The sequence below is a fragment of the Pristiophorus japonicus genome, chromosome 11 (assembly GCF_044704955.1).
Source record: "Pristiophorus japonicus isolate sPriJap1 chromosome 11, sPriJap1.hap1, whole genome shotgun sequence".
NCBI classification, from domain to species: domain Eukaryota; kingdom Metazoa; phylum Chordata; class Chondrichthyes; family Pristiophoridae; genus Pristiophorus; species Pristiophorus japonicus.
Window position 1 is genome coordinate 62,898,102 of NC_091987.1, and position 26,971 is coordinate 62,925,072.

Below are 26,971 nucleotides of genomic sequence, written 5' to 3' on the forward strand. Positions count from 1 at the left end.
AGTAATGCACATATCTGTGTTAATTCATTTTTTCCTGGTATCAAATGCCAAAGTATCTAAACTGTTTTTAAGAAAAAGTATTGGTGCTAAGTGTAGGTCTTGAGCCTTCCTGTCGCCACAGCTGGGAATGATTTTTTTTGATCCTCAATTGATATGTTAGAAGTACTGTCATATAGTTGTAAGTAGAAGTAAGGCAAAATGCCATTTTTCCATCCGATTGTAAGTGCACCACTGAACAGCTGTTTTTTTTAAAAAAAAGAGAAGTATTAACTGGTCATGGAGACAACTTTCATGGTTCCGTGATGGGAGGGGAAATTAATAAAACTTTTTAGAAGTCTTTAAATAAGGTACTGCAGCAGTAAGAAATATTATTTCTTTCATTTTCGGGGTGCTCTCCAGTATTTTTGTAGCAAACTTTTATTCTATACATTTCTCTGCTCTGCAGGTTTTGGCCACATGGTGTCACTAAATCACATGCTGTTTAGCCAGGCTTTGTGTGTTTATATGTATACGAACGTGTATCTATCATAACTTGTGATTCTGATCTGTAAGCATGATAGTACAATGTATCAGTTTGATCATATCTGTAAGACTCTTCCATGTTCCAAACGAAAGGATGGTCAACAAGCAAACGCTTAAAGACACCAACATAATTGAGGATACCCTCAGAAGATGCTGTGTACGTCTTTGAGCAAATATAAAATACACGTTGTATGATTTTGTATCCTTAGTCCTTTCCAGCATATCTTCCTCTACCAAAACAGAAAAATTACACTTTTAAAACTTTCTGTGCAGAAATGGTGCTATACATTTTTATTAATTATATTTAATTATTTAATACTGCATCAACTACTAAAAGAATAGCTTTCAACATTTAGCAGTGATTGAATAGCAGTAAAAGGAGTAGAATAAATTATCTTGTTCGGAACAAGATTGGAAACTCGGTTTACCAATGGTATAGGAACAGGAGTAGACCATTCAGCCCTTGAACCTATTCTGCTATTCAGTCAGATCATGGTTAATCTGTACTTCAACTCCATTTACCCACCTTTGCTCCATGTCCCCTGATACCCTTGCCTAACAAAAATCTCGGTCTTGAAAATTTCAATTGACCCAGTATCTAAAGCCCTTTGGGGGGGAAAAGAGTTCCAGTTTTCGATTACACTTTGTGTGATTTCACTCTTAAATGGCCTAGCTCTAATTTTAAGCTCATGTCCCCTTGTTCTAGACTCCCTTACCAAAGGAAATAATTTCTCTGAATCTACCCAATCGAATCCCTTTATCATTTAACAAAAACTCATACGGATTATCGCTCAACCGTCCATAACTCAAGGGAATACAAACCAAGTTTATGCAACTTATCCTCCTAATTTAATCCTTTAATCCTTGGTATCATTCTGATGATTCTGCACTGTGCACCCTCCAAAGCTAATATTTCTCTCGCGGTTCAGTGCCCAAAACTGAATACAGTACACCAGATGGAATCTAACTCGGGTTCCGTAGAACTCGAGCATCACTTTTTCACTTTTGTATTCTAGTCCCTTGAGATAAAGGCCAACATTACATCAGCACTTTTGTACCTGTGCTCTGGCTTTTAGCGATGTGCGTACATTGGAACCTATATCCCTTTACTCTTCCACAGCTCTTGGTGTCTCCCCATTGAGAAAACATTCTGATTTTGCCTTTCTTGAATCCAAAGTGCTTGCACTTCCCCCACATTGAACTCCATTTGCTATTGTTTTGCTAACTCACTTAATATGTCTACGTACCTTTGTAATTTCCTGCTTCCATCTTGCTTTGCCTCATGATGAGCAGAAACTTTCTCCAATTAAATATTGGGAAGACCAAAGCCATTGTCTTTGGTCCCCGCCACAAACGGTGTTCTCTACCCACTGACTCCATTCCTTTTCCTATCATCTGTCTGGGGTTGAGCTAGACTGTTCGCAACCTTGTTGTCATGTTTGACCCTGAAATGAGCTTCTGGCTGCATATCTGCGGCATAACTAAAACCGCCTATTTCCACCTCTAACATTGCCTGTCTTCTTCCCTGCCTCAGCTCATCTGCTGCTGAAACCCTCAATTGTGCCTTTGTTACCTCTAGACTTGACTACTCCAATGCACTCCTGGCTGGCCTCTCACATTCTACCCTGTGTAAACTTGAGGTCATCCAAAACTCAGCAGCCAGTGTCCTAACTTGCATCAAGTCCCGCTCACCCATCACCCCTGTGCTCACTGACCTACACTGGCTCCCAGTTAAGCAAAGCCTTGATTTCAAAATTCTCAACCTTGTTTACAAATCCCTTCATGGCCTCGCCCCTCCCTATCTCTGCAATCTCTTTCAGCCTCAAACCCCCACCTAACCCCCGAGATATCTGCGCTCCTCAAATTCTGCCCTCTTGAGCATCCCTGATTATAACTGCTCAACTATCGGTGGCCGTGTCTTCAGCTGCATGGGCCCTCAGCTCTGGAACTCCCTCCCTAAATTTCTCCGTCTCTCTTTCCTCCTTTAAGACGCTCTTTAAAACCTACCTCCTTGACCAAGCTTTTGGTCATCTGCCCTAATTTTTTCTTGTGGCTTGGTGTCAAATTTTTTTCCTGTCTTATAACACTGCTGTGAAGTGCCTTGGGACGTTTTGCTATGTTAAAGGCATTATATAAATACAAGTTGTTGTTTCCTAATGTAGCGACATTTACAGACTTGGATGCGCAACTCTCCTTCAAGTCATTCATGTAAATGGTGAAAAACTGGGTTCCCAATGCAGAACTATGGGGAACAGTACTGGTTGAATTCTGCCTATCAGAACATTCCCATTTATCCCTACTCTCTGTTTCCTACCTCCAAACAAATTACCAACCCATGTTACAAGGTCATACGCTTTCATTTTTGCTAATAATCTCTTGTGCGGTCCCTTATCAAATGTCTGCTGGATGTACATATAGACAACATCCATAAACGCTCCCCTATCCACCATGTTAATTATGTCCTCAAAGAATTTGACGAGATTATTTGGACATGAGCTACCTGTCACAAATCCATACTAAGTCTTTGATTAGCTGATAATTGTCCAATTGCTCAGTCACTCTGTCTCTGATAGATTCCAATAATGTCCTCATAACTGATGAGTCTGTGGTTACTTGGTTTCTCTCCCTCTCTCCCTTAAATAATGGGACCATTACACTTTTCCAATCCAAGGGCACAATTCTTGAATCTAGTAAGTTTTTTTGAAAATTATGACCCAACACATCTGCAATTGCCTTACTTATTACTTTTAATACCCTGGAGTGGAAACCCAGGTCCTGGAGATCTGTCTAGTTTAAGCCCCATTATTTTCTCCATTACCATTTTTTAACTTATTAAATCCACAACGTTTCTCCTCCTGACTTTTTAGGTTCTCTTGTACTGTTGATATTTTATCCTCTTTTCTCCATTGTGAAAATGATACAAAGTACTAATTTAACAAGCCTACCATTTCCTCATTGTCCATTATAGTCTTGCCTGGATCTGTCTTTAATGGGTCCACATTCTCCTTTACCACTCCATATATTCATAAAAGCTTTTGCTGTTATCTCATTACTTGCTTTGTGTCCCTTTGTTGATTTTTATAGTCACCCACCAGTCTGCTGGATTTCAACTTTCCCTTGCATTTGTGTAAGACTTTTAGTTTGAAACTATCTCTTGCCTCATTTGTTGACCACAAGTGGGGCTTTTTAACCGTTGAAAGGTATGTGCGCTGTTTTGTATTGCACTACATACTTCTCACTGTTTGTAGGTTTACCCATTAATAGTTTTGCCTAGCTTACTGTGGCCAATTTATTTCTCATCTCTAAAAAGCTTGCCGTACTTAAATTTAAAACCTTGGTTTGTCACTTTCGCCCTCAAACCTAATATCAAATGTAGTCATATTATGACCACTATTTTCAAGATGTTCTCTTACTGTCAGATTATTAACTAATTCTGGTTTGTTACTCAACACAAATCTAATATGTCTGTTTGCTTGTAGATTCTAAAACATTGTTTCAGAAAACTGTTCAGAATGCATTCTAGAAATTCATTGCTTTTACTACTCGAACTGTTCTGCCTCTCCCAGTCCGTGTAGATTAACATCTCACACTAACCACATTGTTTTTTTTTCATGCTTCCCATGTCCCTGTATTTATGCATTTCTGCCCCCTGCCACCCCCCAAGAAAAACCTATATCCCTACTACATGAGGTCTGTAGGCAACTCCTATCAGAGCATTGCATCCTTTTCTGTTCTTTTACTTTACCCATAGTGTTTCTACAGACCAATCTCCCTTACTGAAATTCCTTCTTTTTAATTGTACCTTTATCAACATTGCTACTCCCCTCCTTTCCCATAGGCGTAAATTTCAAAAGTATCGCTTGAGCCGCATTAAGCCCGTCAACTATTTTAGGCAGTTCACGCAGCTGTTCGTAACTCAGTCCTTTCAGGCAGCCTCGCCACCTTTAGTCACCCACGTGGCTTCTAGAACTCCTGTGATTGCTGCTCACAAATAAGTAACAAAGATGAAGGACACCTTTGTCACAACCTGTTGAAACTTGCGATTTATTGTGGTCGTGGCGAAACTGATCAGACCGCTGCATATTTCAACCGCATTCAGCTCGCCATAGCTGAATAAGGCGAAAAGCTTCCACAATGTGTAGCTTGTCTGTAGTCAGGAATATTTTCTACAATTTATAACTAAAAATAGAGAAGGAAAGAGGTTCCTTGTCACTACTAATTAGTGAAATTTGGTGCATATGTTGCTTTGGGGCATATTGTCCAACCAGGTTAAAGCCTGTGTTTTTTTTTAAAAAAAGCATGCAGTGGAATTTTAATATAAATACTTTTGAGAACACAGCCATCATATTTAATTGCTTTATTTTACAATGGTTGGGAGCGGATGAAAGGTGGTGAACTAGAGCTCCGTGTATTTGTTATATTGGCCCAGCGTATAGCAGTCAAATAGTGTTTGCACGAACGTGCTGCCTATATACGTTGGGGACTGTACTCCTAAATAATATATATTGGGGCTGAAATTGCCTTCAGCGGGAAATTGGGAAGGGCACTTCAATTTATCCGAAGATTTACTACCCAGCGGGAGTCGGAGGGAAGAGCCAGAAAATTCGGCTCTTTAACTCTGACCGCCTCCCGCCGCTTTGGGGTGGATTCGGGTCGCTGTACATCTCATAGGCAGGCAGTCCCTCGGAATCAAGGAAGACTTGCTTCCACTCTTAAAAATGAGTCCTTAGGTGGCTGAACAGTCCAATATTAGAACCACAGTCCCTGTCACAGGTGGGGAAGATGGCCGTTGAGGGAAAGGGTGGATGGAACTGGTTTGCCACTCTCCGCTGCCTGTGCTTGATTTCTGCATGCTCTTGGCGATGAGACTCGAGGTGCTCAACGCCATCCCGGATGCACTTCCTCCACTTAGGGTGGTCTTTGGCCAGCGACTCCCAGGTGTCAGTGGGGATGTTGCACTTCATCAGGGAGGCTTTGAGGGTGCCCTTGGAACATTTCCTCTGCCCACCTTTGGCTCGTTTGACGTGAAAGAGTTCCGAGTAGAGCGCTTGCTTCGGGAGTCTCGTGTCTGGCATGCGAACACTGTGGCCTGTCCAGTGGAGCTGATCAAGTGTGGCCTGTGCTTCAATGCTGGGGATGTTGGCCTGGTCGACGACGCTAACGTTAGTGCGTCTGTCCTCCCATAAGTGCAGCGGTGATGATGTCAGCACCAACATCTCTCCTCTTCATTTAAAGGGGCCTACGTAGAGACAACTGGGCCACCAGAGAGGGGTTCGGCTGGGCTAGCGTCACCGCACCGCCCAGGCACTCGCAGCTTCCCACCTCGCGAAGCTGTCGGAGGGTGCTGACCAGCAGCAGTTGCGCCCCCGTGGGACAATTTCCCTCGTGGGGCGGTAAAGGGGTCGCTGCTGGGTGGTAATGAGTTGGTGCACCGGGTGGGCAGAAACCCATTTCCGCCACTACCGGCCTGGAGACAATTGCAGATGGGTCAACCCCCCCCTGCTCCCGATCGGAAAGGCCTTACCGCCGGTAATGGGCCTTGAAGAAGGAGGCAATTTCCCTCCATTAACGTTTACAGTTTAATAAATGTGATGTTAACTAGAAGTCTTAATTTTTCACTTTCAATGTTCAAAGGTATTTTTCCTTGTGATTTTATGTTTGAAACGTCTGGAAAAACAAAGATGCTTCGATCAGTGTTAACTATTATTGTTACATAATTTATATTCGAAACAAACACAATTCTGTTATCCTGCTTATTATTCATGGGAGACAAAGTTGTGAAAATGTCTCCTTTGAATAAATCTGAGACAAAGAATACTAAGTTATTTTTGTTCTATTTTCAGGGCAATTAAAGCATTTCAAGAGGTGCTTTATATTGATCCTAGCTTCTCTCGCGCCAATGAGATTCACTTGCGTCTTGGGTTGATGTTTAAAGTGAACACGGACTATGAGTCAAGTCTTAAGGTAGGTAAAGAAACCATGTAACTGCAGAACATTATTTCAAATTAAACCATGACAACGCTTCCACTTAAGTTCCCATAATATGACACAATTTGAATTTTTCACACCTATTAGTCCTTTTGTGTATTAGAAAGTCGAGGCGCTGAATTCGTTCATACCAAATCTTTAGTCTTGCAGGAAAACCACTTTTTTTCCCCCTCCATATGTCATCCCCCAGAAAGAGATTTATTTTGTAAAATTAAACACATTACGCTACATGCCCAGTTCCAGTTGTCTCCATGATTACTTTGGTCAGTTATATATGACTGGTTGCTTGTGCAGTAGAATTGGACTGTCGCTGGGTAGAAATGGAAACCCCTAGTTACCTCATCATACTTTGGCTGCAAAGCAACTTTCAACTTATATAAATGTTGCACATTAAAGAGTACTTCAAATTATTCATATCCGTGCAGCATTTACATAACATTTTTAAAATGGGGAAATAAAATAAAAAAATTGCACTAGCATATTTCTCTAAATTAATTTATCACATCTGTACTATCCATTTCTTAAATATAGATAACAACTCAAAGCAAATAATGTTGCTGATGAATAGAGAACAGCTAAATTGCAAACAAACTGACCTTTTATCAGAGCCCTTTCAAGCTTGTATATGTACAGAGAAAGCTGTTTGTTTTTGGAACACAATCTATATTGTTTAATTGTAAGCAAGGAAGTCAAGATTTAAAAAAAAATGTGGGTTTCTTCTCAATTATTGACCCAACACAGTACTTTCATGTGTTTCTTTCAATATTAAACTCTTCGGTGCAAAATACATAAGCCAGTACAAAGTAAAATATTGTGTGCTATTGCAGTTCTGTGAGTGGGATGAAGGTGGTGGCTTTCATATATTAGAGGATATTTCTCGTAATTTTCTATAGAGTTGAAATTAGGAAATCAAAATTATTTGCATTGATATTGATCTGGATTAATAGTGTTTATTGAAGATTTCTACCGTAGGCATCATGCTGTTCGTACTTTTTGAAAAATGGAAGCCAAGCTTTTTCTCCCTCTTGTGTGCCCTTTGATTAGACTACAAGCAGCGACAGAGCAGCCATGAAATCAGGATTTATTTCACTGCTTGTTAGAAGAATAAAATACTTTTGTGTATGTGTACATTTTGGAACAAAACTAGTTGCAAGAAAAAAATGCTGCAATTTGATTTCTGGAGTTGAACTGTATATTGAACATACAGATTGTAAATGTGTGTCTGCAGATATGGTTCGCAACTTCAGGGACTTTGGGCTTCAAAGTATGTGTGTGAATTTTATTTTTGTATTAGAAGATATGACCATGTGTGCCAGATATTGCACCTTGTTACAGATGCAAAGTAATATATATTTTTTAAAGCCACTCCAGCTGCGTGCCTCATTTCTGGAGCTGAAATTGATGAGTAATTTACAATTTCTCGTAGCAGGATACTATATTTGTGCATTACATTATCTAAAACGTCTTTATAAAGTGCATCATCTGACTCACTGTGAACAATGCACAGGAGACTTACAACTGAATATGTAAAAATGGCACATCTTTAGAATTGTGTTTAATGTCACATTTTGACAACTGGCAGGTAACATTCACACCACTTGGTCAACTTAAACAAGAAAAAGCTCAGCCATCTCATTATCGCTGACTGCTCCATATTCAACGTATTGGATATCACTGTTGACTATAAGCTGAACAGGACCAGCCATATCAACACTGACTACAAGAGCAGAACAGAGACTGGGTACTTTGTAATGAGTGGCTCACCTCCTGACCCCTCAAAGCCTCTCTGTCATCTACAAGGCTCAAGTCAGGAATTGTCACTGCTTGCCTGTATAGGTGCAGCACAATAACACTCTGGAAGCTCGACACCATCCAAGATAGAGCAGTTTGTCTGGTGCATCTGCCTCTGGACTCAATATCCATCCCCTCCATCACTGGTGCACTATGGCTGCAGTATGTATGATTTACAGAATGTACTGCAGTAACTTAGTGATTACTTTAACACCTCCATCCCATGCAATCTCTACCTCTGGGAAGGACAAGAGCATCAATATTGTGGGAACATCACCTCCAATTCCCTGCTGTTGAAGATGCCATGTTCAATGCGTACAGTTACTGGACTGTCAATTAAAGGTTCCAGCTTGCCATGTAGGTGAAGCAATTAAAGAACCTCTTTAAAATATTTTTTTTGGGGTGGGGTGGGGCTTATCCAAGATTAATACTCAATCTACTGAATTAGCTGATCTCAGCTGGTGCAGGAGTGAGGCACTATAATTAGCCTTAATGCCTTGGGTAAGGGAGGAGAAAATTGACCAAAGTTCCAGTTCCTAATAACTGACCAAATACTTCAAATGTAAATATGGTGACATTGAGTGAGGATTGGGTTGGACTCCGTTCTGATGCTCCTTGTACACATGGAATTGTCCCTAGCAAGGAGTTGATTTTAGGAGACTGAAAATATATTTTTTAAATGATTTCTCTTGGAAAAGATTGAGATGATGTTGGAGAGTTTCTAGAAACTGGTAAAGATGTGTCTTGGTTTGCATTGGCAATTTCTTGCGATTCGGTCTCGTTGATAAATTATTGCTCAGTTGGTGAATGAACTCTAAATCAGAGAGCAGGAAAGTCCCAGGTTTAATTGAGGCCTGTACTGAAACTTTACCCAGCTTGAGTCCTTGCCTTGGAAAGGGGGATAATTGTAGAGAAAACAAATGTTGGGATCTGTAATTTCTTGCCTCAAACAAAGCTAACTTATATTACAATAGACTCTAGTGATAAAGCCAGAAAATGCTGGAAATACTCAGCAGGTCAGGCAGCATCTGGAGAGAGAAACAGAGTCAACGTTTCAGGCCGATAACCCTTCGTTAGAACTATAATTAGCCTCAGCCTTGGGCAAGGGAGGAGAAAATTTCTCGTGAAACCCATTATGAATGGCAATTGAGTTGTCTGCCAGCAGAAATGCAGTCTGCTCAAGGTTACCTGGAATAACTCTGTGTGAATGTTTAAAACACTGGAGGATGATCTTGGGAGATGGGATCATATTACTTCACACTTTTGTTGAGCATATTGGAGTTATAGGTCCAAAAAATGAAGAATTTTCAATATATGTTGAAATATATTGTATGTTCAGCTGAAAACCTGCATCTGAGCTGTGGTAGACGATAGTCATACTGTTGCATGGAAACAAGAAAACAGGCTTGATCTTGCACCCCACGCCCCAACTGAAGAGGTTTTGCTCTTCCGTGTATTGGCTCCTATTTTAAGTACTTCAGAAATTTTCCATGGGTTGAATGATGCAGCCTCCTTCAAATGATGCATGATTCAGGCTGAGTGATGCCTCTCCATTCCAGAAATGATGACAACTGCTCTTGGGTACCTCAAAGGAGGTTCTAGAAAGTCACTTCCATGTAGTAATTTGTTCCTAACATGGAAAGCTTATGAAATTAATGTTCACAAAAAGCAGACAATTACTATTTCAAACTACTTTTGAACTCCTATCTATCTCATCATGTTCATAAAATATATTTGTTGGTGCTTACATCTGCATTTGCTGTCCTTATTTAGAGAACTTGTCTTTTGCAGTGCTTTTGGATGAGAATCCACAGATTACTACTACTAATCATTTTTCTATTATTTTAAATCAGTAACATGAACTGTCACTTGGAGTCAAAGTAGCAATTGAGATTTTTGTTTGGTTTTGGTCAACTCTGAAAATTTTCTGCTGATCAACAGATTGGTTTTTCACGCTTGTAGAATATGACCCATTTGTTACAGGAGGACACAGACCTCTGCTGAACATAGTTTATAAAGGTAGCTGTTTTCCAGTGCCAATTATTGTTTTTAAAAAAAAAAGATGATCTTTGGGTAATGGCCAGGGCTATCAATGAACATCTAAGATTAACGTGTTAATTTTTTAAAAAATTCATTAAAAAATAAATGTATTAATCTCTGTAGTTGCTCAGAGTACATACGTAGGAATAAGTTTTTGCCTACCCTACCAACAGCCCAGCATTTTGCCTACTGAACTGTGACCTCCCCTTCTGCTGGTGGCATTGTCAAATAAACATGTGCTTTTTTCTCCACTCAGAGCAAGCCATCTTGGCATCATGGTGCCACATTCTTGGCTCGTAATTTGCTGTCAGCGGCGAATCAAAGGTGCTTGTCGCTGGCCTCAGAGAAAGCTGCTCACAGAGATCTTGTGATCTCTGGCGAGAAGTTTACCTTTCTCAACATGCAGTTGATTGTAGCGCTGTGTAATGGGAATCCCTAGCGAAGAGCTGCAGTGATGTCAACAAGCTGTCTAAGCAGCCAATCACATTGAAAAATTCTCAGACAGCAAACCAGGAAATGAGAAGCAGCTTTTATCAGCACTTAAAAAAAAATGTTAAAACAAAATAAGGATTCTGACTTCCACATGGGAATAAGGTAGAAGCTGAAATATTTAGTTTTTGAAAAAATCAAATTTTTATCATGGAGAAATTTGACATTCCACAAATAAAAATATAGGACCCATATTTCCCCAGGAGTTGCTCTGTTTTTTTTGGAGCAACTTGATTTTTCTGGAGTATCTTTTTAGTTGCAATTCTGGCCTTTTAATTTGCGCCAGTGTAAGTGAGTTAGTTAGTTTTTTAGTTCAGTTCTTTTTTATAAAAGGAGGTGTTCCCAGCCACTTACGCCTGTTTTAGGCGTTTGACCAGCAAATACTTGCTCCAAACTAACTTAGGCCAGCGTATGTTGCCACTTCTGTCCGCACAGAAAAACCTTACCTAGAGTTAAGGAATCGGCGCAAGTAACTACATTTAAAGCACCACCGAGCACCAAACTAAGCATTCAATAAAAGATAAAGCACTGAAATAAATAATTAAATTAACAAATACAGAACTGAAGTAAATCCTACCTTCAACTTAACTCGGCAGCGGCTGGCCATGCGTGAGTCCCTTCGGTCTGGGATGGGGAGGGTGAACACGACTGTGGCCCCACCGACTTTCAACCCTTTTCGGGCGGGAATTTTTTTCCTTTTTTGGCCATTTTTCGGGTTTTTGGTTGGGTTTTGAAAAGGCAGCCTGAAACCTGGCAGAGGCATGGGGCTTCGGCTCCCTCGCATGAGGGACTGCAGATGACTCCATTTAGCCCCGAAAGGAGTTCGGGGATCAGCCGACACGCCCGAGTTCAGGTCATAGGCAGAAAAGTATTTTGGCGCTGCTGGCCAGCATCTGCGGGCTAGTACAGGCGGACGGGTGGGGGGTGGGTGCACGAGTGCGCTGGAGCCTGGAGCTGGGCTCACACCGTTCTGGAGTACCGTTTCAACGAGAGAGAGGGAGAGAGACCAGACGCAGTGGTTGGGCAGTGCGGAGTGTCGGAGAATAAAAGCAGGCAGCAATGACGGCGGTGGGATGTACGGGGACTGACCTGGGCGCACGCTCAGCAGTCGGCAAGTGTGCTCGAGCCAGGCGGGCCACGTGTGGAAGGACACCAAGGTCCAGCGCAACACGCTGCACTGCAGAGACTCTTTGGCAAACCGCCACCCAACCAAACGAACGCAAAGCTAGCCCAGCATGACAAGCGACGTCACTACACGACAAGCTATCCTCGGTTCAAACGATTAGACTGCAGCCAAAGACGACCAACCTCTCCCCCTCTCTCTCGCCCCGATCACAACTCAGTCGCACCAACCTGTTTCTTGCAGCCCTCTGCGGCAGGCAATTTGGCCTGGGATAGGGGTGGAATGCGTTCTGCAGGCATCATCATCTCAATCATGGGAAGGAGCTACTGCGCATGCGCGACCACTCTACTGTGCATGCGCGCAGCTGCCGGCACTGTTTTCGGCGCAGGACGAAAGCTCCGCCCTCCACTCCACGAGGAGCGCCGCGCCAGGACCCAGGACACACAGCAGAGCGGCCAGAATCGTGAGTAAGTTTTTCGGCGCCGTTTCCAACGCACGAGATGCGCCGAAAAAAGGGATTGGAGAAATTTGGGCCCATGGTTTTTCAGGGTAAGAATGTTTGTTTAGCAGTGATGGCTTCAGCTCATAATGCACAAGTTAGAAACATAGAAAATAGGTGCAGGAGTCGGCTATTTGGCCTTTCGAGCCTGCACCACCATTCAATAAGATCATGGCTGATCATTCACCTCAGTACCCCTTTCCTGCTTTCTCTCCATACCCTTTGATGCTTTTAGCCGTAAGGGCCATATCTAACTCCCTCTTGAATATATCTAATGTACTGGCATCAACAACTCTCTGCGGCAGGGAATTCCACAGGTTAACAACTCCGAATGAAGAAGTTTCTCCTCATCTCAGTTCTAAACCCAAACAGTTGGAGGGCAGTAGGCTAGGCTATGGGTAGGACAATGTGTGAGTGACAGGACTGTGATTTCAAGAGAATCTAGTTGGTGTTAATATGGTAGAATTCTTTATTAAGATGGTGAGTGACACAGTTAATTCAGAGACTAGGGTCCTGAACTTAAGGAAAAGTAACTTTGATGGTATGAGATGTGAATTGGCTAGAATAGACTGGCGAATGATACTTAAAGGGTTGACAGTGGATAGGCAATGGCAAACATTTAAGGATCACGTGGATGAACTTCAACAATTGTACATCCCTGTGTGGAGTAAAAATAAAACTGGGAAGATGGCTCAAATGTGGCTAACAAGGGAAATTAGTGATCGTGTTAAATCCAAGCAAGAGGCATATAAATTGGCTAGAAAAAGCAACAAACCTGAGGACTGGGAGAAATTTAGAATTCAGCAGAGGAGGACAAAGGTATAATTAGGAGGGGGAAAATAGAGTATGAGAGGAAGCTTGCTGGGAACATAAAAAGTGACTGCAAAAGCTTCGATAGATGTGTGAAGAGAAAAAGATTAGTGAAGACAAATGTAGGTCCCTTGCAGTCAGAATCAGGTGAATTTATAATGGGGAACAAAGAAATGGCAGACCAATGGAACAAATACTTTGGTTCTGTCTTCACGAAGGAAGACACAAATAACCTTCCGGAAATACTCGGCGACCGAGATCTAGCGAGAAGGAGGAACTGAAGGAAATCCTTATTAGTCAGCAAATTGTGTTAGGGAAATTGATGAGATTGAAGGCCGATAAATCCCCAGGGCCTGATAATCTGCATCCCAGAGTACTTAAGGAAGTGGCCCTACAATTAGTGGATGCCTTGATGATCATTTTCCAACAGTCTATCGACTCTGGATCAGTTTCTATGGATCGGAGGGTAGCTAATGTTACACCACTTTTTTAAAAAGGAAGGAGAGAGAAAGCGAGGAATTATAGACCGGTTAGCCTGACATCAATAGTGGGGAAAAATCAATTATTAAAGATGAAATAGCAGCGCATTTGGAAAGCAGTGACAGGATCGGTCCAAGTCAGCATGGATTTATGAAAGGGAAATCATGCTTGACAAATCTTCTGGAATTTTTTGAGGATGTAACTAGTAGGATAAGGGAGAACCAGTGGATGTGGTGTATTTAGACTTTCAAAAGACTTTTGACAAGGTCCCACACAAGAGATTGGTGTGCAAAATTAAAGCACATGGTATTGGGGATAATGTATTGACGTGGATAGAGAACTCGTTGGCAGACAGGAAGCAGAGAGTCGGGATAAACGAGTCCTTTTCAGAATGGCAGGCAGTGGCTAGTGGAATGCCGCAGGGCTCAGTGTTGGGACCCCAGCTATTTACAATATACATCAGTGATTTAGATGAAGGAATTGAATGTAATATTTCCAAGTTTGCAAATGACACTAAACTGGGTGGCGGTGTGAGCTGTGAGGAGGATGCTAAGAGGCTGCAGGGTAACTTGGACAGGTTAGGTGAGTGGGCAAATGCATGGCAGATGCAGTATAATGTGGATAAATGTGAGGTTATCCACTTTGGTGGCAAAAACATGAAGGCAGAATATTATCTGAATGGCGGCAGATTAGGAAAAGGGGAGGAGCAATGAGACCTGGGTGTCATGGTATATCAGTCATTGAAAGTTGGCATGTGGGTACAGCAGGCATTGAAGAAGACAAATGGTATGTTGGCCTTCATAGCAAGGAGATTTGAGTATAGGAGCAGTGAAGAGTCTTACTGCAGTTGTACAGGGCCTTGGTGAGGCCCACACCTGGAATAGTGTGTTCAGTTTTGGTCTCCTAATCTGAGGAAGGACGTTCTTGCTATTGAGGGAGTGCAGCGAAGGTTCACCAGACTGATTCCTGGGATGGCAGGATTGACATATGAGGAGAGACTGGATCGACTGGGCTTATATTCACTAGAGTTTAGAAGGATGAGAGGGAATCTCATAGAAACATATAAAATTCTGACGGGACTGGACAGGTTAGATGCAGGAAGAATGTTCCCGATGTTGGGGAAGTCCAGAACCAGGGATCACAGTCTAAGGATAAGGGGTAAGCCATTTAGGACCGAGATGAGGAGAAACTTCTTCACTCAGAGAGTTGTTAAGCTGAGGAATTCTCTACCGCAGAGAGTTGTTGATGCCAATCATCATTAGATATATTCAACAGGGAGTTAGATATGGTCCTTATGGCTAACGGGATCAAGGGGTATGGAGAGAAAACAGGAAAGGGGTACTGAGGTGAATGATCAGCCATGATCTTATTGAATGGTGGTGCAGGCTCGAAGGGCCGAATGGCCTACTCCTGCACCTATTTTCTATGTTTCTGTTATGTTTCTAAATGGCTTACCCCTTATCCTTAGACTGTTCTGGACTTCCCCAACATCGGGAACATTCTTCCTGCATCCAACCTGTCCAGTCCCGTCAGAATTTTATGTTTCTATGAGATCCCCTCTCATCCGTCTAAACTCCAGTGAATAAAGGCCCAGTCGATCCAGTCTCTCCTCACATGTCAGTCCAGCCATCCCTGGAATCAGTCTGGTGAACCTTCGCTGCACTCCCTCAATAGCAAGAAAGTCCTTCCTCAGATTAGGAGACCAAAACTGAACACAATATTCCAGGTGAGGTCTCACCAAGGCCCTGTACAACTGCAGTAAGACCTCCCTGCTCCTATATTCAAAACCCCTAGCTATGAGGGCCAACATACCATTTGCCGCCTTCACCGCCTGCTGTATCTGCATGCCAACTTTCAATGACTGATTTACCATGACACCCAGGTCTCGTTGCACCTCCCCTTTTCAGATAGTATTCAGCCTTCGTGTTTTTGCCCCCAAAGTGGATAACCTCACATTTATCCACATACTGCATCTGCCATGCATTTGCCCAGTCACCTAACCTGTCCAAGTCACCCTGCAGCCTCTTTATGTCCTCCTCACAACTCACACCGCCACCCAGTTTAGTGTCATCTGCAAACTTGGAGATATTACACTCAATTCTTTCATCCAAATCATTAATGTATATTGTAAGTAGCTGGGGTCCCAGCACTGAGCCCTGCGGCACCCCACTCGTCACTGCCTGCCATTCTGAAAAGGACCCGTTTATCCCAACTCTCTGCTTCCTGTCTGCCAACCAGTTCTGTATCCATGTCAATACATTACCCCCCAATACCATGTGCTTTGATTTTGCACATCAATCTCTTGTGTGGGACCTTGTCAAAAGCCTTTTGAAAGTCCAAATCCACCACATCCACTGGTTCTCCCTTGTCCATTCTACTAGTTACATCCTCAAAAAATTGTCAAGCAAGATTTCCCTTTCATAAATCCATGCTGACTTGGATCGATCCTGTCACTGCTTTCCAAATGCACTGCTATTTCATCTTTAATAATTGATTCCAACATTTCCCCCACTACTGATGTCAGGCTAACCAGTCTATAATTACCTGTTTTCTCTCCCTTTTTAAAAAAAAAGTGGTGTTATATTAGCTACCTTCCAGTCCATAGGAACTGATCCAGAGTCGATAGACTGTTGGAAAATGATCACCAATGCATCCACTATTTCTAGGGCCACTTTCTTAAGTACTCTGTGATGCAGACTATCAGACCCCGGGTATTTATCGGCCTTCAATCCCGTCAATTTCCCAAACACAATTTCCTGCCTAATAAGGATATCCTTCAGTTCCTCCTTCTCACTCGACCCTCGGTCCCCTAGAACTTCCGGAAGGTTATTTGTGTCTTCCTTCGTGAAGACAGAACCAAAGTATTTGTTCAACTGGTTTGCCATTTCTTTATTCCCCATTATAAATTCACCTGAATCTGACTGCAAGGGGACCTACGTTTGTCTTCACTAATCTTTTTCTCTTCACATATCTATAGGAGCTTTTGCAGTCAGTTTTTATGTTCCCGGCAAGCTTCCTCTCATACTCTATTTTCCCCCTCCTAATTAAACCCGTTGTTCTCCTCTGCTGAATTCTAAATTTCTCCCAGTCTTCAAGTTTGCTGCTTTTTCTGGCCAATTTATATCCCTCTTCCTTGGATTTAACACTATGCTTAATTTCCCTTGTTAGCCACGGTTGAGGCACCTTCCCCGTTTTATTTTTACTCCAGACAGGGATGCATAATTGTTGAAGTTCATCCATGTGATCTTTAAATGTTTGCCATTGCCTATCCACAGTCAACCCTTGCGTAAGTATCATTTGCCAGTCTATTCTGGCCAATTCACGTCTCATACCATCGAAGTTACCTTCCCTTAAGTTCAGGATCCTAGTCTCTGAATTAACTGTGACACTCTCCATCTTAGTAAAGAATTCTACCATATTATGGTCACTCTTCCCCAAGGGGCCTCGCACAAGATTGTTAATTAGTCCTTTCTCATTACACATTGCCCAGTCTAGGATGGCCAGCCCTCTAGTTGGTTCCTCGACATATTGGTCCAGAAAACCATCCCTAATACACTCTAGGACATCCTCCTCCACCGTATTGCTACCAATTTGGTTAGCCCAACCTTTATGTAGATTAAAGTCGCCCATGATAACTGCTGTACCTTTATTGCACGCATCCCTAATTTCTTGTTTGATGCTGTCCCCAACCTCTCTACTACTGTTTGGTGGTCTGTACACAACTCCCACTAGTGTTTTCTGCCCTTTGGTATTCCGCAGCTCCACCCATACAGATTCCACATCATCCAAGCTTAATGTCCTTCCTTACTATTGCGTTAATTTCCTCTTTCACCAGCAACGCTACCCTCACCTCCTTTTCCTTTCTGTCTATCCTTCCTGAATATTGAATACCCCTGGATGTTGAGTTCCCAGCCTTGGTCGCCTGGAGCCATGTCTCCGTGATGCCAATTACATCATATCCATTAACTGCAATCTGCGCAGTTAATTTGTCCATCTTATTCCGAATACTCCTCGCATTAAGGCGCAGAGTCTTCAGGCTTGTCTTTTTAACACACTGTGCCCTTTTAGAATTTTGCTGCAATGTGGCCCTTTTTGATTTTTGCCTTAGGTTTCTCTGCCCTCCACCTTTACTTTTCTTCTTTCTATCTTTTGCTTCTGCCCCCATTCTACTTCCCTCTGTCTCCCCTGCATCGGTTCCCATCCCCTTGCCATATTAGTTTAACTTCTCCCCAACAGCACTAGCAAACACTCCCCCAGGACATTGGTTCCGGTCCTGCCCAGATGCAGACTGTCTGGTTTGTACTGGTCCCACCTCCCCCAGAACCGGTTCCAATGTCCCAGGAATTTGAATCCCTCCCTTCTGCACCACTCCTCAAGCCACGTATTCATCTGAGCTATCCTGCGATTCTTACTGTGACTAGCACGTGGCACTGGTAGCAATCCTGAGATTACTATCTTTGAAGTTATGAGCTTCTGAATGTAAAGATTAAGGTTTAAACTAAATGCAAAAAAAGCTTGTTGATTTGTGATGTAATTGACGGCAAGCAGCACCGGTTTAGATGCCCTTATCACATAGTGGCTCGGCTCAGTGTTTCAGGCTGAGGCAGTGCTGCAATTTAGCCTCGTTTTATTTTTTTTATTAGGAAAATGCGATCCTTTTCCCAGTCATTTCTAATTTCTATGTTGGTAGTAATACTGCATGAATTTAATGGTGTTCTGATCTCAATTTTAAAAATGTGTAGAAAACAACATTTTAAGATATGGATGCAGTAATTGTATCAGTTAATTATGCAACTAAAACCAAGATTAATGGATGAAAATTTTTAATCCCAATTTTTAAAATCACTTGTCAGCCCCAGTAACTACCATATCTCGTCAGTGAAAATAGATGATAGTTGACTCTATCTTTGGATCTGGAACAAAATGTTCCTTCAGATTCAAGGTATATGACATGATTGGTGATGGATACTTGCCTGGCAGGTCATGGATTAATTCTTGTATAACTCATTAATAATTGTGATATTGAATGACCATTGATATTGGAAAAACTGTTCCTCATGGCTCAAGTTCTTACTGATTTAGGCAGTGTGATTAACCAACTCACTGGCTAGTGATGCATAAATGGATAATCTGCTCAGGAGTGACTGAAATGCTTTTTAAGACTTGGGGGTTATATAGAGGTAGCTAGGTTCTATATTACATCAAGGTAAAAAGACAGGCTTGCATGGTTGTTTAGCAATCTGTTATGCATTCTGTCGTGTCTGATTTCCAGAGTGCTATAAAGATTAGAGTTAGATAGTTCTGATAATTGCGTGTTCTCTGTGGCCTTGAAAATCCAAGTATTGAATACCATCGATCCTATCTCGCATAAGTAGAAGTTTATTTGTTGTTCAGTAAGTGAATCAGAAAATTACTGATCTGTTAACTCTATATGATGTTTGAATCTTTGCCAAAGTAGAAAACTCTGTCCTGTGTTTAGAATTACAAAAGGATGTTCTTTTTTACTAATTTCTTGAATCTGATTGTGCCATATACAGCTTTTTTCTCTTCTTCACAACTCCATACAGCTTGCATAAGCAGATGGAAGTTCCTTAAAACTGAAATCTGTGTCTTTAGTCTCTGTTGTATACAGGTTAGGGTACCTAGGTATAAACAACTAATCCTGAATTGTAGTAATTTGATTAGTGCTTTATACGTGAGATACCCACCACACTCTCTTGTCGCCTCAGAAGATAGACAGCTGAAACATCACTACTTGGCCCAGACCCACTTCAGCTGAACAGTTTGAAGTTGGAACTCCTTGGCCAGTAACTATTCATGTGGGCTTCAGATCTAGACCACACATGCCGTAAAAATGTGACCAATCCTTTTTTCCACTAATAAGCTCACATTCCAAGTCACTTTGGTTTTTAGCTTTACTCCTCTTTGCTGCTGCATAGGCACTGATCAGGGAACCAAACTTTTATTTTAAAGTTCATTAAGAAGCATTTCGTATGTGCATCAATTCACATGTGCAGAGATCTCCCATACTCCTGTCCCCAAACAAAAATCTTCCAGTTGGGGAAAAGGCAAGGGATTGGGATTAAATGAATAACTCCTTGAGAGCTGGCATAGGCATAATGAGACAAATGGCTTTTTTCTGAGCTATGTAATTCTATGGCCCTGAATTTGTGGCTGGAGGCTTCCCGCAGGGAAATGCCTCTGATCTGCTAATAAAATGTCCATGCACTTGGTGGTCCGGGGTGGTATGGAGAGTTGTGGTCCTGGGGCTCTCCAGGTACCTGAGGGAAGAGGCTTGCGAACCGCATGCACCCCTGTGATCGTGTGGGCCAGCCCAACAAATGATAAAAGGGAATCCCCATTCATGCCTATGGGGTTCTGTATGTACAGAACTCTAAGTATGAATGGGAATACCCCCAAAAATACATCTAGACATCAAATAATTTTTTTTTTAAATCACACATTTAAAATGAATTAAAATGGCATTTAATTAAATAATTAAAATACATGTAATTGTAAGATTAAATTTACGTATTTTAAAGGGGCTAAAAATAAATTTACCTTATTTCACAGGTTTTTAAATGTTATTGATAAAATTTTATTTTTCTGATTTTTAAAACTCTTACGCTGGTAAAAGCAGGCCGTATGCCTAATTTTACCATGCAATGAATTTCACAGGCATTCGTTGGGCAAATAGACCAACTCTCCGCCCGCGGATGACAGTTTCCTGGGAATGCGTTGACCTGTACGTGTCCATAGGGGTCACAAATTATGGTCCTATGATTTATTTCCTAAACGTGATGACTTGCGTTACAACCCTCTGGCCCGTTATTCATGTTTGAGCCTAGATGTTGTGTTGCAAGGCTATTCCTTCATGAACACATTAGAGTCAAGCTTCAAGATTTAAGTACAATTAATAGCTTGGTTAACTCGATCACTTTTATGAGTGGGAACACTGGCTGATGCTTTCCATCAAATAAAATAGTCAGGCTGTAATAGTGTTAGAGGCTGCTCATACTACAGTATTTAGGCCCCAAGTTTCGACATGACTTGCTCCTGATTTTTAGGAGCAACTGGTGTAGAACGGAGTATCTTAGAAATCGGAATTCTCGCCATTTAGCTTGCTCCAGTTCTAGTCAGTTAGAACAGTTTCACTTTGGAACAGAATTTTTTTTTCAAAAGGGGGCGTGTCCGGCCACTTACGCCTGTTTTCAAAGTTTCGTCAGTGAAAACTTACTCCAAACTAATTTAGAATGGAGTAAGTGAAGATTTTTGTACCCTCGAAAAAACCTTGTCTACACTTTCGAAAATCAGGCGTAGGTTACAAATTAGGCGTAGGGAATGGGGGGGGGGGGGGCGGGTTTTAAAGGGAAGTTTACAAACATTAAACACTTCCGTTTTACAAATAAAGAGCCATCATCAATAAATCAACCAATAAATCAATCAAAAAAAAAATTAATAAATAATTTTTTTAAAAAAATCAATAAATAAAACATTTTCTACTTACCGACTGCAGCACCGGGAGCCCTCCAACAGCGTGCTGGGATGCCCCCCAGTGTGGGGGTGGGGGGGGGAAGCGGGGGTCGGTGTTGGGTCCGGTCCGGAGGCGGGGCGCGGGAGTCGGGTCGGGTGCAGTCCGGGGGGTCGGATCCGGTCCGGGGGTGGGGGAAGCGGGAGTCGGGTCGGGGCCGGTGTCTGGTCCGGTCCGGAGACGGGGGGAAGCGGGAGTCGGGTCCGGTCCGGTCCGGGGGGGAGCGGGAGTCTGGTCCGGTTCGGGGGGGGGGCGGGGGTGGGAGCGGGAGTCAGGTCGGTGTCGGGTCCGGTCCGGAAGCGGGAGTCGAGTCGGGAGGAAGCAGGAGCTGGCCGTGGGAGGAGCCTTATTCACGCAGCCCCAGTGAGGCCATTCGGCCACGGCTAGGGGCTGCGTGCTTCGGCCCCTCCCACACAGTTTTGGGCGCCTGGAGCTATTGCACATGCGCGCCCACTGTAGCGCGCATGTGCAGAGGTCCCGGCACTGTTTTCAGCGCAGGGACCTGGCTCCGCCCCCCACAGCTCCTGCTGCGCTGCGCCGAGCTGCAAACGACCTGCAGGGAGCTGGAGAATCTGGACGTTTTTTTTAGGCGCACTTTGTGGCGCGAAAAACAGGCGTCCAGGTCGGGACTGCGCCCCTCGAAACTTGGGCCCAATTGAGTGGATTTTACTAATGGATCGCAGCCCTACCACCATGTAACATTTCCACTTGCCTCCCTCCTACCTTTTCATTCCTACTGCCAAGTCATGCTGACTTTGACTTTGTTCATTCAGAAAATCTTCATTCTTATTATAGTCCTTGAGAATTAAGACCAAATGCTGGATGAAAACCTAAATCCTTTAATGACACTAGTGGAAGAAATGTAAATTACATTCTCCAGCCTGCAAGGTCCTCACTTCTCTAATGAATTACAGCACAATACTTCCAACTTGCACTGCCCCTTTTTCCTCACGATCTTGCACCTACATTTCACTCTACTCCCAATAACTTTGGCCATCATTTTTATGAAATGCTTGAACCAGATGTATAAACATTGAAATAAAAATTATAGCTTCTGATTCCTGAAGGTGGCACTCGGGAGCAATCCCAGTCTAACAAGAAGCAGCGGTAGGGTAAACTACCAAATCATACAAAAACAGGAGCATCAATGGTGTACTAAGCAGTGCTATAAACTTCCCAGTTTTGAAATATGGTGTTAGAATTGTTGAGTGAACATCACTTCTAACTTCCAAAATTGTTAACTTGGGGTATCTTAAATTAACCAGGTGTGGGGAATAACTTAAATATTTTCGTGCAAATATTATAACAATGCATGATGGGCGTTGAAACTATATTATCATACTGCAATATCAGCCCACAATTTAGACTGCAAGCATTGCATGTAAAATGCTGCTTTGTAAATAAACTAAGGTTTTGCCTTTGTGTGCTGGGATACTTTGTGTTTTCAAATGATTACATGAAGTGAGTGGCTGTGTTATTTAGGCCTGTTCCTTGAATGACAAACAAATCCTGATTTGTGAGGACCCAGGAGAGTTTAATCATGAGACGGTTCTGCTGCACGCACGTGCTGCACGTCCTCCCTCTCCCTCTCCCTCTAACAAGCCTACTAAATGGAGCTTGGCTGGCTTCCAGCAGTGTGATTACGAATAGCTTTCTGTGTTCTAGTTATTTAAACAAAGAGCAATCTAAAACAGAAAAAGAATATTACTCTAAAACCAAATATGCAATAATAGCTTTCTCTGGTGTCATATTCAAGCTTCCTTCTCCCCTGTGGTAAGTTTAAATAAACATTCTGTGCCATTCTGGTTAGAGCAAGCATATGTCTCTGCATTTGTCAAAGCATTCTTTTTTTTATTTGTTAAACGGATGCATGGTTGTTCATATCAAATCTGAAATAACCTGTGTAGTGAGATGATCCGTAGAAAATAAGCTTTTGGATTTATTTTGTGGGTTTTGCTCTATGGAGAAATGGTACATTTGTAAGTACAATGACAGTTTATTGATCTGTTTATTTGTGCATCAGTCAGACCTTTTATGCATATTAGCAATAGTTTGTTGCAGTTATTGTATCTGTTGGTGTACTCTAAAGTGTTGGTATAGCATTTTTCTGTAATATTTAGTTGCAGAGAAAAACCTTGTTTCATGGGATTTGCAGATTTTTAAGATGTCCTTTGCAAATGTGGCTGAAAATCCTACAACTAGGATTGTGTTTGCTCCACAGTTTGCACAGAGAAAGGTGCTGAATCAAAATGGTGTACAGTGATATAATTGAAATTCTTAGACCTCATACACCGACTCCGTACTATTTTATAGTGATGTTTTAAAGAACACCGTTTACTTTTTGGGGGCTGTGCTGTACAGGTAAAAGCTCCTGTGAAGAATTGAATATTATCTGCCTGCCTAGAAACATTATATGTAATCTTGGAATTGCACTTGTCCTCTTTCTTGGCATGTATTTAAGAAATCAAAAGATAACTTCCTAACTGAAATAACTTTGTATATAGGGTTGTTGGATAGTTGGTTTCCATACAGTATAGTTGTTCAGGTGGAAAAGTGAACTGTTGATCTGGTAATCCACAACTTGTTGAAGTTCTTCCTGATACTCAGTGTTGTTTCATAATGTGAGATAATTTTATTTATTGAGCAATTGCATTCTGATAACCTGCTTTTAAACAATACAAGATCAGGTTTATTTACCTGTATTGATGAAATATTTAATCTTCATAGATCTTTTTGTAAGGTAGTTAAAAATCAGTAATTGTCATTTGATTTGTTCGGTGATTTAAAAGCCACATGTAGGGATGGCTATCATTTTATGAGTCCCCATCTCTTTCCTCCCCAAGCCTTTTCGTGTCAGAAAATGATCTGGCAGCAATAGAATGGAAATAAATTCAGGACTAGTCATGTATTGTAAGTGTGTGTTAGAGACAATTAGCAATAATGATACCCCTGCATCTTTGTACCTTTTTAAAAGTCTGACCTGCTTAATACTGCTGCTGTGAACAGTCAGCCCTCATTTTAAGAAATAAAGGAGAAATGCAGTTGCTGTAGGATTTTTTTTTAAAGAGTATATGGCTACTAGGAATATCAGATGATATAAGAATCATCTTGTATAATTTCAGACACCATTTCAGTCATCTCCAAATATAGTTTTGCATCAAAGATCTAATAAAACCTGAGTATTGCAAGGTGGGATGACTCCTATGATCTCTTTCCTCCCGCTCATTTATTTGATTTCTCAATCTCCTCAGCATCACTGAAGGGAAAGCGGTGTTTGGAGGTCATGCACTTTTCCACAGATGATTTTCATTTGTAGATTGCTCTTGCGCACCTTGAAGTAAGTACTAATGGATGGTAAGTGCAATGAAGATAACTCATTTAGGAAAGAGTTGAAAATAATTTTGGAAGTATTCCCCTCACTTTTTTTTAAAAAAAAAGTCAGGCCACAGCCAGGCATGGCCAGAATGCTGAGTGATGCACATAGCATGTTGGCCTTTATTGCAAGGAGGTTGGAGTACAAGAGTAACAAAGTCTTGCTACAATGGTACAGGGCTTTGGTGAGACCACACCTGGAGTACTGTGCACAGTTTTGGTCTCCTTATCTGAGAAAGGACTTTCATGCCTTAGAGGCGGTGCACCAAAGGTTCACTAGGTTGATCCCTGGGATGAGGGGGTTGTCATAAGAACATAAGAATTAGGAACAGGAGTAGGCCATCTAGCCCCTCGAGCCTGCTCTGCCATTCAATAAGATCATGGCTGATCTGGCCGTGGACTCAGCTCCACTTACCCGCCCTCTCCCCGTAACCCTTAATTCCCTTATTGGTTTAAAATCTATCTATCTGTGACTTGAATACATTCAAATGAGCTAGCCTCAACTGCTTCCTTGGGCAGAGAATTCCATAGATTCACAACCCTCTGGGAGAAGAAATTCCTTCTCAACTCTGTTTTAAATTGGCTCCCCCGTATTTTGAGGCTGTGCCCCCTAGTTCTAGTCTCCCCGACCAGTGGAAACAACCTCTCTGCCTCTATCTTGTCTATCCCTTTCATTATTTTAAATGTTTCTATAAGATCACCCCTCATCCTTCTGAACTCCAACGAGTAAAGACCCAGTCTACTCAATCTATCATCATAAGGTAACCCCCTCATCTCCGGAATCAGCCTAGTGAATCGTCTCTGTACCCCCTCCAAAGCCAGTATATCTTTCCTTAAGTAAGGTGACCAAAACTGCACGCAGTACTCCAGGTGCGGCCTTACCAATACCCGATACAGTTGCAGCAGGACCTCCCTGCTTTTGTACTCCATCCCTCTCGCAATGAAGGCCAACGTTCCATTCGCCTTCCTGATTACCTGCTGCACCTACAAACTAACTTTTTGGGATTCATGCACAAGGACCCCCAGGTCCCTCTGCATCTCAGCATGTTGTAATTTCTCCCCATTCAAATAATATTCCCTTTTACTGTTTTTTTTTCCCCTAAGGTGGATGACCTCACACTTTCCGACATTGTATTCCATCTGCCAAACCTTAGCCCATTCGCTTAACCTATCCAAATCTCTTTGCAGCCTCTCTGTGTCCTCTGCACAACCCGCTTTCCCACTAATCTTAGTGTCATCTGCAAATTTTGTTACACTACACTCTGTCCCCGCTTCCAGGTTATCTATGTATATTGTAAACAGTTGTGGTCCCAGCACCGATCCCTGTGGCACACGACTAACCACCGATTTCCAACCCGAAAAGGACCCATTTATCCCGTATCTCTGCTTTCTGTTCGCCAACCAATTCTCTATCCATGCTAATACATTTCCTCTGACTCAGTGTACCTCTATCTTCTGCAGTAACCTTTTGTGTGGCACCTTATCGAATGCCTTTTGGAAATCTAAATACACCACATCCATCGGTACACCTCTATCCACCATGCTCGTTATATCAAAGAATTCCAGTAAATTAGTTAAACATGATTTCCCCTTCATGAATCCATGTTGCGTCTGCTTGATTGCACTATTCCTATCTAGATGTCCCGCTATTTCTTCCGTAATAGTTTCAAGCATTTTCCCCACTACAGATGTTAAACTAACCGGCCTATAGTTACCTGCCTTTTGTCTGCCCCCCTTTTTTAAACAGAGGCGTTATATTAGCTGCTTTCCAATCCGCTGGTACCTCCCCAGAGTCCAGAGAATTTTGGTAGATTATAACGAATGCATCTGCTATAACTTCCGCCATCTCTTTTAATACCCTGGGATGCATTTCATCAGGACCAGGGGACTTGTCTACCTTGAGTCCCATTAGCCTGTCCAGCACTACCCCCCTAGTGATAGTGATTGTCTCAAGGTCCTCCCTTCCCAGCAATTTTTGGCCTGGTTTTTGTGTCTTCCACTGTGAAGACCGAAGCAAAATAATTGTTTAAGGTCTCAGCCATTTCCACATTTCCCATTATTAAATCCCCCTTCTCATCTTCTAAGGGACCAACATTTACTTTAGTCACTCTTTTCCATTTTATATATCTGTAAAAGCTTTTACTATCTGTTTTTATGTTTTGCGCAAGTTTACCTTCGAAATTTATCTTTCCTTTCTTTATTGCTTTTTTAGTCATTCTTTGCTGTTGTTTAAAATTTTCCCAATCCTCTAGTTTCCCACTAACCTTGGCCACCTTATACGCATTGGTCTTTGATTTGATACTCCTTTATTTCCTTGGCTATCCAC

At 42.1% G+C, this 26,971-nt stretch overlaps 1 protein-coding gene across 2 annotated transcripts in view; it reads left to right on the forward strand.

Moving 5' to 3' along the window:
* Positions 1–26,971, forward strand: part of kdm6a (lysine (K)-specific demethylase 6A) — a 424,338-nt gene that overhangs the window by 180,356 nt on the left and 217,011 nt on the right. For both annotated transcript variants that reach the window (XM_070893443.1, XM_070893444.1), the window contains one exon: positions 6,366–6,486. In XM_070893443.1, the coding sequence (XP_070749544.1) occupies positions 6,366–6,486 (121 nt within the window). The remainder of the gene's footprint in view (positions 1–6,365; positions 6,487–26,971) is intronic.